Source organism: Manacus candei, unplaced genomic scaffold, assembly GCF_025592945.1.
Source record: "Manacus candei isolate 608988 ecotype Guabito, Panama unplaced genomic scaffold, ASM2559294v1 h1tg000016l, whole genome shotgun sequence".
NCBI lineage: Eukaryota > Metazoa > Chordata > Aves > Passeriformes > Pipridae > Manacus > Manacus candei.
The window spans coordinates 5,699,076-5,712,528 of NW_026138064.1; the positions used below are offsets into that span (position 1 = coordinate 5,699,076).

Below are 13,453 nucleotides of genomic sequence, written 5' to 3' on the forward strand. Positions count from 1 at the left end.
AAAAATAAGAGTAAGATTCTAAAGTGAAAGAAAGATGATATTAACTTCATTTTGAAGATATAAAAATTGGATTTAAAAATATGAGCCAGAGTAGTCTTTAAATTTATGAATAAATAAATATTTTGTAGACCTTATTCTGTTGCTTGTGAAAGAAATGAATGTGACAAAACTAACCAGGAAGAAGAACTTCCCAAGATATTGAGTGCTATGGCTCCTTCCAGAGAATACTACAGCTACAAATCTCAACTTCTGTTAAGTATTTGAGAACTCCCAGCACTACAGAAGCAAGTGACGTATTCTGATCTCTTAAGTATTTAACAGATTCTTATTCCTTTTCTTGGGAACCATAGTAAAAATAAAAAATGAATACAGTAACTCTCTAATCTATAAAATGCTGTCTTCATAAATAAGTGATACTACACTCTATTCCATTTAGTCTTTTTTTCAATATACGGAAAGAATCCTGCAGAGCTACAAATACTACAAGTCTGATGTATGGTATCAGAGTCTTCAATATTAAGAGAGATACTCAAATTATTAGACATTGAAATACAGCCATTTCTGCTTTTCTTAAATTCAAATCCCAATTTATACAGTGAATGGTCTCCTCCACTTCATCTGCACTTTGTAGATGGAACTATAAATATTTGTGAGCTTTTCATTAGTAGTCCTTAAAAAGATAGTTTCCCTTTCTTATTTTGTAAAGGAAGAAATGAGGGATTGAGAGATTAAATTAGTTAAGCTAAACAAGACAGTAACAGTAAAGCCTATAGTAGCACTCAACTCTTGTTACCATATTCACAGGACCATACAGTTTTCCAAAATGTCTCAGCACTTCTAAATTATCTTTTTTTTTAATCAATCTATTCTGCAAACAAATACATATTTTTTCTTTTTCTTAAGTATTAAACTAATTCTGTTAGCAATAGAGGACAATGCTAAAAATAAAATCTCTCTCCTTCATGCACTTGCTATCTAGTGTGAAACTAATTTAAAATTTCAAGATTCAACTACTCTTTCCTAACTTTAGAGCATACATTATTTAACAAAGAATATTTAGCAAAATGCATGGGTCAAACTTGCACTACTGGGTACCACAGTACCATGCACAACACTGTTTCAGCTTGTGAATTTCAGTATCTCAATCCATCAATCCCTCCCCAAAAGTCCAGTGTTCTGTTCTGTGTACCAAGTGCTCAAGACAAGTATCGCAGGTATCCAGGCTCTACACCTTTGTAGAACCTCAGAAACACATTTATAAGTAAAGGAAAATTATTTTACAAGGTGAATCGAAACCCCCAAACAGCAAATATCCTACATACTCTGACATATCAAAGGCTATGAAATGATAATCAGCTTCCACCTTGTCCCTTGTTTTCCATACAACAGAGAAGTGCAAAGGACACAGTGCCTCCAAGCCCAGGCACAATTCTCCCCGCAGTCTGTTTTTCTACAGCTGTCTGCTGAAAGCACTAAGATTTTTCTGTCTAAATTTTTGACTCTGTAACCAAATGACAACACAGACATAGTATGAATGACATAAGCAACAGCTGCAGTTTCAATTTCACTTGCAAAGTAAATTAATAAGAATTTATAAACATAGAATCTAGCATCTTATAATATTAGTTTGTTCTTTATTGAAAAAATAAGGAGGAAACTGTAGTCTGATGAGACCTTCACTCTCACTTCTCATTCACAATGCTTGCAGTCCTGAGGCACAGTTCCTAGTAGTACCAGCTCTATTATTTCTCACCAACTCTTTTTTTTTTTAAATGAGAACAAAGACATAAATACAATCAAAAAAGATGATATCTAGAGGTAAAAGAGTTTGGACACAGAAGAATATAGTCCATCTACCATTGATTTGTCCTTTCAAGAAGATTTTCCCATGACCCTAGAGAGAAAGTGATCAAAAAAATGCCCTGCATGGCAAAAATATTGGTTCAAAATATAACAAATGATGGGGTGCTGAAGTAAGTCCAAAGCCTGCTCTAATCAAATATACCACGGTCAGGATGTCCAAGAATACATGGAAGGCCTGTCAGGGCTTGTAGTCAGTGTTCTTTTAAATTATGCCAATCTACGTACCTGGATTTAAAAAAAAAATTTAAAAAATCATCTGACTGTTCTGGGCCCAGCCATCAGCAGCTGTCTGTGCCTCTGCCCTTTGCTACTTTTCTATACCCTCTTTCTAAACATGGTGCCTTGGTATTTGCTGTTTTGCCTTACAGGTATTTTTGATATCTCCACTGCTATGAATACCCCTGTGAATATCTCCATGACATTGCTAAAGAGTGTATCTCAAAGCAATTCATCTTTCAACAGTACATTTCTGGTGTTCATATTTCCTACATTCCCATCATGTGTTTAAAAAATAACTCTTTACGTTAAAGGCATAATTGACAGGTTAAGTCAATTTCTAGACTGCTTTTGTTTTTAATGAATATTGATTCAATGTCCCAATTTGACATATGCAGCTTTATTAGGTGTTAGCAACATCAGAAAACAACCTGTGGTCTGACATAGTGAGAATCTTTCTTTTAGAGGTATGATGAAAGACTCAACTTTTCTCTTAGGGTACTTCCTGGCACTTGAACTAATAGAAAAACTCCTTCAATTCTTGATAATTATTTGAATACGAACAGAATGTGCACTTAAATTTTACACCCTGACCGTCCTTGAAACTTTTTTGAATAAAAACAATTTCTTAGTGCAAAATAAATTTTCAAGACAACCTATAGAAACTTAACCACACTTAACAGAGCTGTCAGGATTCTATTTATTATACTGAATAATTCTTATGAGTGACCTCTGTTTTGTGTGTGTATCCAAGAGTGAAAGAAAAAGAGCATGGAGAGAAAAAGTAGAAAAAAAGTCATGAATAAGATACTTCTGGGATTTTTTGCATATTTACTATATCACAATTAGCTTAAGTATTTCAATATTTAACATTACCACATTTGTTAAAGTTGATGCCAACACAACCATAGCACCTACAAGCTAAAGATTTTTTTCTGTCACTCTCTGTCTCTTAAATGTGTGAAAACACAAGGGTCAAACTGCACTCTGTCATTTCTGTTCATTGAAGCAGCCAGGTTTTACTGCACACAGATCTTGAGAAATATGGGACAATAAAGGAACACGCAATTAACACACAGTACTTAAGGTTATCTCCACTCAGCAGCACCAAGTGCCTGTAATGGAGCAAGTCCACTGTAATTCCAAGGAAGATAAGATTTATATATCCCAGCAACTGTGTTATACACTGATGAACAGCATAAAATTGACATAATGGTTCTTCAGGGCTGCAAAACATGTTTTCTTTTGCAGTTTAATTGACAGTGACTAGATTGACCTTTTCTCTATAATTGTAACTACAGTAGAGCAATTAAGACAAATCGTCATCTCTATCATTTCGCACACTTAACAAGAAAAACAAAAGTACAGGATTCTCAGTCACCTCCTCATGCTGTGTTACAACAGAACAATAGTTTACACTTGCTTTCATAAGTGAAAAAAATGTTTAAATTATATACTTCAATGAAAAGTGACAAATACATTAGAAATACTCTCCATCCTCCAATCTCCCAAATACTGAGTCCCAAATGAACATTTATGTCCTTCAGTATTACCATAATAATACTTTTTCCTGACAATTCACAATTGCACTTACACTTTGGCTCACTTAAGAGTATTGTAAGTAGTAAAATGAGTATCTAGTTTTACACAGACAGTCTGAACCACCTGTGCATATCAAGAATACTTAGCAATTCCTAACAGCTGAATTTTACATTAGAATTAGTCAGTATTAGAACTGACTCCTCATCTTTCATTGCCCCTCCCTCTCCACTGCAGATATTTATTCGGCAAATACAAAGATGAGATGACAAAATAGAAATCACAAAGCTCTTTGTGCTATGCTCTTATTCAAAGTGCCCATGATTGTTAATGAAGAATTGCAGAGTCTCCTGTTTTAGGAAGGGATTACTTCACAAGATAGACATGGACAGCCACTAGAAATGTACATGTGGAAAAACAGTGAAATTAATTTCTTCTAGAATGTGTTTTACTAGAATTTTAATCCTGTTTTAAAAAGTAATATTACAATGATCTTGGGAAAATTTTATCAATTTTCCAAGACTGCGAATAAGTTAATAACATAGACATAGAATATGTATATACATATATATCTATGATTGTTACACAGTATTCAATATTTCAGTGCAAAAAGTATCTTGATATTTTGGGAAAAATTAAAGCATTACATTAAATGATGAAACCACTACAGCGAAAATTGTAAAGCATCATCTGTATTTACATGGTGTGAGTAAAACCAATGGTTTCATTCACGCGCAAATCTCACATTCTGAAAGAATTCTGGGAGAGTAATTAACATTGTGTGTATTTGTTAAAATAATTTCTGTTTCCAAAAGTGGAGGGATTTTGTGCAACTTTTGTTTCCAGACATTTACAAGTACCACAAATGGTGGTTTTTAATTTTAACGCAGCTGGGTTACTTTTCTAAACTATACCACCAGTGGATCTTAAAATCCTGCAAACAGAGAGCTGTTGTTCAGGCAAAGCACCTAAAAAAATCAACGATTTGTTTATCCAGTAGCCCTTTTAGGATGATACTGAACAACATATATGACCATATGACTTCTTGTAACAGAAGTTAATTTGATGCAATTTTCTATTTAATACCACTATTCTTGCAACATTGGCTGAAAAAGACTAATTGTGACAGGCAGTAGGCACTATATGAAGACGAGTGAGTGTTTACAAGGTCTTCTCTTCTGATACAATGACTAGAATAATTTGCAGCCTCAGAAGAAGCTTTACTTCGCTTTGCAATACTTTTTTGACCCTTTCAATGCTCAAAAAAACAATGTAAAAGGAAGACTGAAACGAAATTGTGGCAAAATAATTTGCTGAAATTAAATTGAAGATCCAGTGACAATTTTTAGCTGTAAACTCATTATTTGAATCCTCGTATTAGGACCTAGAGATGGCAAAAAGGTATCCATGCACTTAAAAAAAAATAACCAAAATGAAATGAAACAAAAAATTCCAAACCAAAACAAGCAAACAAACCAAACCCAAAAATCCCAACCAAAAGCCTATACCGTATGTTATTTATACAAATGGAATTAAACAGAAATTCAGAACAAACTTAGAGAACTTGAAAGCTAAATTCTATGATCATTACATGTGTAAACAATCAATTCTGAATTGAAGCCAGTAAAAACTGAATAAACAATATTAATGTGTTACTATGACTGTAAATGAAAGGACCACAGACTAAGGTAAGATCTAGAGAAGAAAAAAACCCTGACACCTGTTCTTACTTCTATCCTGCCATTTTCCATTTTGGCACCCAATACAAAAAATGCTTCAGGGAGGTTTTTTTAACAAGTCCATCACTCACTTGCAGCCACTTATAATGCAAAATTATAGAAAGCTATCTCATAATAGAAAGCTATTAGGAAAAAAAAAAGGAAAAATAAAACCAACTTAAAATCTACATACTTCTTCAACTTCTAAAAGGTGCATGTTTTATATTACTATGCATTACAGTACAGTTTTGTACATTCATTGTATTGAGGTATTTGAAGCACAACTGTTTAAAGAATAAATATTAACCCCCAATTTCTATCTTTTCTGATTGGTATGTTAGGAAAAAGTGGCTACAACAGTGAAAATTTGGACTTCAACTTTTGGATAGTTTTTTATAAAAACTATAGTTCTCACATCACTTCTTAATACTAATCGGTATTCCAATTCATAGATATATGACTATATCACCATTTCAATCAGAGCTAATCATGGCACATCTTTGCAAACTTCATTCAGCAAGTATTTGACAGTATTGACTATTGAGCTACATGTATTACACAGGAAAACAATTAATCAAAACAACGTTACAAGCAAAAATAAAAATATATGTGCTACTGAAAATTCTCCTGAAATGCTTATTTTACAATTTGACTTTAAGATTTTAAGTGTTTACACACATTCTTAACAGCCTTCAATACTGTGGTTAGATTTTTTCATAACAAGACAGTGCTTTAATTAGAAAATTAAATCTGTCAAGGACAGCGATGTTTATTGCAGCACTTATACAGTAACCAGAATAAACAAACACATTTTTTTAGAAGAGAATAACACAAGAAACTCCTCATAGTAGATATCTTTTTTTTTTTTTGCTGAGAGTACATGTTTAAGACAATTGTTTATCATTACAGGTAAGGAGACATGTAAGTAAGATATTACTAGAAAACCTAGTTTTTAGTTGTTTTTCAATTCTCTTTTTTTAAATTCTGAATGCTAAGTTTAAAAACAAAACCAAACCAACCAAAGTTTACAGTATTCTAAAATAGAAGAGATTTTTGCAGTTTAATGATTAACTGAGGGCTGAAGATAACCTGAAATTTCTGAGCTACTGTTGCCATTATGTAAAATCAGGAATGTCCATTACAGTCAGCTCCAAGATACAACAAACATTGTAAGCTCTGTTGCAACTGTCAGCAACAAAGAGACCAGAAACAGGCAGGAGCAGAGTCCAAATGGAAACCAATGAGCACAATTATCTTATGTGGAATGTATTTTCCTTTTTTTCTGGTTGCCCAGGAGAGTTCAGTATCATTTAAAATTCCAGACACCACCTCCCAGTCCAGAAGACAATTAACAGATGAAAGCTTGTACACACACTTTTCATTTTTGCCCCGTTGAAATGCTAAAAGATGACACAAATTTTCTAAGCCAAATTCTGCTGGCTAATAGTTAATTTATATTTCCGAAAGTAGTAATGGGACTACAGTTTGCAACAAAGTTTAGAAAAACACTTTCTTTGAAGTCTAAATGATCAACTACATTTCCGTTCCATTAAAGTTTTAAACATTAGAAGCCAGAAACTGAATTCACCTATGTTTATATAAGAGTCTAAATGACTACAGATTCACACAATCTATAAAAACTATTTTTAGTTGTGTCATACATCAGTAAACATAAAATTATAGTCTTAATACATTATTAATGATCTTAATTTTTAACCGAAATTATTTAATGCTTTTAGTTTTTCTGTAGCTTTTAAAATGCAAGTATAACAAAACATGCTTGAGGAAAGGTATTCTCTCATCACTGCCTACATTTGTCAAAATTTACAGGATCACTTTAAAAGAAGTCAGCACCACTGCATACAGATGTGTTTTATAAGAAGCCACTGTAAAATATCAGCCAAAAGAAATACACAGATTGTGAAAAATAGAGCTACATGATTCTGAGGGTAAGACCTTCTGCTTTTAATTAATTTTTTCTGAGTATGTAAGTATTTTCTGTATCTGAAGACTGCATGAATATTTGAATGCCATCTGACAGGCGTTGCTCAGTAGCATTTTATACACTTTTAAGCCTAACAAGCATATTATCGTGCCTTGTTGGTAGATACTTTCCAAGATTAGCATGGGAAAGCAACTTATGCAATAGAATGATACCTAGACTTCATTACTTGATTCTAGTAAGGAGACAAATACTTCAACCAGTGAGTATCTTCTCAGTGACAGTAATCAAAACCATTCAAAATTAGGTTTCTTAGATCCTAGATCAATTAATGCATAATTTATAAACATACTGAAGGTATGTCTGAATGAATATATTTTTTATTATATACCAAACATATACTTAACTGAGGACCATAAAAGGCTGTTTGTCTGTTAGTATTTTACAAATCAAAGCTCTTCTTCCAATCCAGTATGGCCGGATTTATTTTTTTTTTTACCTTTTGTATCAACTCATGCTTGATTTTCCAGCTTTAAATAAACTGTGACTTCAGTGGCATTGAAAAGGACTTTCAAGGAGCTTAGCAAGATGCCTTGGCAGAACTGCATAACTCCTAATAAAGTTTAGCTAATAGTAATCTGGAGCAGGATAGAAACAGAGAAGGGGAGAACAATGCACAGATAATCCACTGTACGCATCTATGAGTTTGAAATTCAGTTTATAAATTAATTCCCGTTATTCAATTGCAGGTGGACACAAAAATAAGCCTTTGAGTTCTGTTCTACTCTGCACTGGGCAGGATCCACAAGCAGCAAATTGATTAAATCTTTCCTGCACCCAGGTTTTTTTAGATGCTGCATCCAGCTTCAGGTTTTGACTCATAAAGTTTAGCAGGACTAACCCTTGGTAAAGTCTGACTGAAACATAGTGTGGTTTCAACTAAAAGAAAACACTACTGCCTGATAAGTTACTCCTGAAGCAAACAAATTATAGTAACTCAGATTTAGAAACTTACCTAGATGTAACTCTTATCTGGACTATTCTCTAAATAGGAAGTAGTTATTTATTCAACACCTTTAGCATGCCTACACATATTCAAAAATTTCTTAGCACGCACCCAGAAAACACATCATATGATGTTCACAGTTCTCTTTGCTACATACACACTACATTATATTTATATGTGTGTATTTGCATTAAAAAAATGAAAAAGCAAAGCAAAAGCATAAACTTCAAAATAAATTATTTTTGAAGGAAAAATAACTAAAGATAAATAAAATTAAAAACAGTCCAAAACTTTAATTCCACTAATCTCCTATAACAGTTTTTGTGTGAAGCCAGATGTATCAGGTATGGTTTGTTATTCTGCTGATTTCTACAGAATGTTCATTTAAAAGTACATTAGTTCATCCTATAGAAACAGAATTAAAATATTAATCATTAATGACTTGTAATTTCTATTTGTGAAAACTCTTTTCCTAAAGGTGAACAAAAATTTTACTATACATGGAATTTAAACAGCTTCCCAAGTAGGTTAATATTTCATTGCAGCTTGCCTTCCTTCTAATTGCAGGAAACTTAAGAAGGAACTGGCAGTGTCATTCCTCCAGAAGACACTTTTTATTAGGAGAACTTTTCATTTATTATTCATACATTTCATTGAAGATGAAGGCCTTTATTAATGACAAGCTGGCAGGTCTTGGTAAATCCAGCATGTTATTAGGTAACATAATTTCTTTTTTTAAAAGGAAACAAGTGCTACTGTACAGAACTAAACAGATCTAGGAAAGCAAAGGCGGCTCTTTGCCTGTGTAAAACTGAACAGTTCAACACAGATGGGATTTTCATTAGAAATAATGACTGATCATACAAATGGCAACAACTGCCTATAAAAATGTTTTAAAGCAATTGAGAAAAAAGTATGAAAATTTGAAACACAAAGTACCAAGTGCTGGTAAATTAGTTTTATTTTAACATTATCCTCTAGAAACAGGGTATAAAGTCCTGTTTATTCTCGCTTTCTCTCACATTGTGGAAAGTGTTGCAGGGGTGGGGGAGGAGAGATGACAACACAAAAAGAAAACAATCACTGATTTTGGAAGCAATGTTTTCAATTGAGCTGTATGAGAGCAGACTACAGACCACAAAGTGAATTGACTGCAACTTGGCAAAGTCATTACGATGCACAACATTTGCAATTGCACTTAACTCTCCCACTACCACAGGCTCACAACCATCTGCTAAATGCCACAGGCTAGATAAATTAAGATTTTATTAGATGAAATCTGAAGGGGAGGGAAAGCAAAGACAAGAAATAAAACAGAGTAGGAAGAAGTAATTGGTACTGGAGAGGAATGGCAAGAATGAGAGCAGAAACTAAATTTTTCTTGCTCTTCACTATAAGCAATAACATCAATGATGTTGATACCAATATATCTCACATTCTTTAAGGACCTTCTTTAGGACCTCCTTGACATTTTCCAGAATCAGGAGATAATGGTCTGTCCAAACATGCCATGACAAACTGAAAAATCAGGAGCAAGCAAGGAGCTGCTATGCTGAAGCTCACTTCCTCTACCTCCATTCATCTCAACAATCAAAACACAAACTATCGCTAACATGAAGTGTTAGTATGACAGTCACACAATGGATGAGGTTGGAGGTCATCTAATTCAACTTCCTGCTCAAGCACCTAGACCCCTTTTCTCTAAGGAGAAAGACTCCACAGGAAAGACTCCACAGCCTCTCTGGGCAACCAGAGTTTGGTCATCCTCAAAGTGAAAAAGCATTTCCTGATGTTCAGAGAAAACCTACTGTGTTTCAGTGTGTGCCTCTGGTCCTGTTACGGGGCACCACAGGAAAGAGCCTGACTCTGTCCTCTCTGCACCCTCACTTCATGTGTTTACATACACGGACAAGGTCTCCCCAAACCTTCTGTTCTCCAGGCTGAACAGCCCCAGCTCTGTCAGCCTGTCCTCACAGCTGCTCAAGTGCCTTCATCTTATTTATGGTTCTTTGCAAGGCTCTATCCAGTATGTCCATGTCTTGTTTGTACTGGGGAGCCCAAAAATGGACACAGCAATGCTGGTGTGGCAGAATGGCAGAGAATACACTATAGATTATAAAAGTTCTTGCAGTGAAAAATTCAGGCTTTATTTAACTAGTAGGCAGGATGTTCCTGTCTTCTGTGTGTCTGTAGAACTGTGAGGCCTGGAACAGTCTGCCCTTCTGAAGGCTACCTGGACAAGGTACCTGAGTTCCTTCAGGCACATGGAGGTGGGGAGTGCCCTCCTTACTCCATGAGACTAAAAACTAGACACATGGACTGAGGGAAGTCTCAGACCACTTCATCATGGCTCTGAAAAACAGTATATCACAAGCACTGGGTATGAATAGAAGTCAATAAGACTTCAAACGTAAGACACAATTTAGCATTTTTAAACATTTTTATTTTGTGTTGCTCACCTGTTTTTCATTTACTATACCCTACAGGCATCACCGCTTCAAGTTACTGCTTATTTTCCTCATTACATTACTACTGCCACTTTCAAAACTACCTAATTATTCATTCTGCCAGTTAAACTTCCGTTTCAGCACCATCTTACTCTTCAAGCTGACTACAACTCCTCAAAGGTACATTAAATTTCTATATCCTTTACACATTAGTACTTACTGGTTAATCTTGAATTGTCAACACAAAAAATAACTACATTTAACATCATGACAAATTCAGCATATACCAGCCTTCTTTGGTTTTAACAAAAGAAGGTGAGGATTACTGAGTTAACCTGATGAGAATTGAAGACAATCAGCATGCAGCATCTGACACATTTCCTGTTTACATGATGGCATGATCCCACCAGTAATATGAGCCTTATACTCATCCCCACAAAAAAAACCCAAACCAAAACACCAAAAAACCCAGAAGAAAAAAAAGCCCAAAGCAACCAAATACACCCCCCCCCCAAAACACAGACCCACAAAACAAACAAACAAAAAACCCAAACACTAAACAACTGCAAAATTGTTTAATTTTCAGCTTATAACCCATGCAGCAAGAAACAGCCTAAAGCAAATTTAGAACATGGTTACGTTCCTTTCAAATGGTATTTATAATGGATATACTGACAGACTCTAAACAATACAGTCAGGGCAGTAAATCACTAAGACAGCCATTCTTCTTTCTCTCACTTTTCAGGTACTATGTCTATTCTGACTGCATGGTGAATTATAGGTTGCAACCTCAGAATGCAATGGTAATTACAATAAAAACTGTATCTTCTTTTCTGAGCTTTAGTATGTCAGATTTTTTTATTTTTCTCTACTACTTTAAATTATAACACTGCAAATATTTTTGTAAAGAAATGATATATACACAAAACCTTTCAGTTTTCATGATGCACTAAGGAATCAGATTTATAACACACTGTCATTTCTGTGTCTTCAGAGAACACTGCACTTCCTTAATTTCTGTAAGGAATGTCATACAGAAAATCATCAAGCCATATTTTGTGTCAAATCTGCCATTTTTAATTATTAGCAACCAAGTCTAAGAAGTTTCTCCTTCGGCTTAAACAAGTGCATACCTATCTTCCTGAATTTCTTTTTATGCCACAACTCATAAAACTTTTTAGGCTGATGCTAGTCCCCTGCACTAAATTAACAACTAATCGCAAGAGATATTTATCATCTTGAGTTTTTTACATGAGAATTGTCAGACTTAATCAACCTCCTCATATTTTCACTATTTACAGAGCTTCATTTATCATACACTTCAGCACTGTGACAACAGTGGACTAGTTTACCCATTTTTCAAGTATGTAAAGAAAGATAAAAGCATAGCAAATCATGACAAGAGCTTGAAAGTTTTACTCTCTCTGATAACATCCATTTCCACCAGAATATGATTCCTAAAAAGCTGTTTATCCAGTCTTAGAGATAAGTAGAATTAGCAGGCTAAAATCTCAATAAATGGAAAGTTACACTTAACTATATAAAATGCATTCTGATTTTTATCACTGGTTAAAGTCTGCAGGCAGCATGAGTGTGATCTGTTCTAATCAAACATTTGTAAAAATTAATTTATTTGATAACAATGCTGAAGAAATTGCTCCCAGAAGCCTTTATGTGGTTTCAGGGCACATAACTAGAAGCTGAAAGGACTAGAGAGGACTACTAACTCTGATAAGGTTAGTGATTTGGGGATAACTGCTGAGATACGTTTTGAATCATACCCCATTTTTTTTCCAGACACTTGAAGTCTGGAGTGACAAGTAACAAAGAAGAATCACAGAAATCATGACCTGTAGAGGATCCATGCTTGGAGCAATCTGTTCTTTATGAACTGTATCCCATCTCATTGGAGCAGTTCTTAAAGAACTGCAGGCCATGGAAAAGATGTACACTAGAGCAGTTTGTGAAGGAGAGCAGCCTGTGGAAAGGTGTAGTGAGATAACTTTGCATGGCTGCCAGGTGCCCACTAAGCCACTTCTCAGTCACCCTCCTAAGTAGGACAGGGGAAGAAAATAAGATGAAAAAGGCTTGTGGTCAAAATAAGGATTAAGTCACTCAGCAGTCACAATCATGTGCAAAACAGATTTAATTTAAGAAACTAATCTAATTGCCAATTAGAGCAGGATAATGAGAAATAGGAACAAATTTAACAACACCTCAGCTGCTTTTCATGGGCAAAGTCTGCCCCCAGCTTTTTACCTCTTCCCCCCAAAGAGCGCAGGGCATGGGCTATGTGGATTGCAATCAGTTCATAACGCTTTGTTTCTGTTTCTCCTTCCTCCTCACGCTCTTCCCCAGTGGCGGCCTCATCTCACATTAACCCACTACTTTGGACTAATCACAAAAGTTTGGGGTTTTTTTCCCTTTTTTTTTCTTTTCTTCATAATCACTTAAAAAATAAGGGAATACAAGATTAGAATTTAAAGTAGATATAGAAAATTGGCATGCTTAAGTGAGTTCTTTGTCCAACTTCTGTGCTTTGTTCTGAACTTGAAAAAAACATGACAGTCAGTCTCAAATCATTTTACAAAACACATCTGCAGGGTGAAGCAAATTTTCTTCTAAATTTAATTAAAAAGTATGACATTCAAAAGAGTAAGTAATTTTAAAAGTAAAATTGATTTGTGTTACATTATATAAGTTTTTATGGAGTTCAAGTTTT

At 34.5% G+C, this 13,453-nt stretch overlaps 2 protein-coding genes across 4 annotated transcripts in view; both read right to left on the reverse strand.

The window, feature by feature from the left end:
* Positions 1–13,453, reverse strand: part of FBXL17 (F-box and leucine rich repeat protein 17) — a 288,161-nt gene that overhangs the window by 174,434 nt on the left and 100,274 nt on the right. The window contains exon 7 of one of the 3 annotated variants that reach the window (XM_051782624.1): positions 8,799–10,636. The exons of the other annotated variants lie outside the window; for them this stretch is intronic. Coding sequence (XP_051638584.1) covers positions 10,591–10,636 — 46 coding nt within the window. The 3' untranslated portion in view covers positions 8,799–10,590. Of the gene's footprint in view, positions 1–8,798; positions 10,637–13,453 lie in introns of those variants that run through there. 3 annotated transcript variants of the gene reach the window in all.
* The window catches only part of LOC127468950 (uncharacterized), a 248,866-nt gene that overhangs the window by 152,902 nt on the left and 82,511 nt on the right, over positions 1–13,453 (reverse strand). The gene's annotated exons all lie outside the window — the stretch shown is intronic.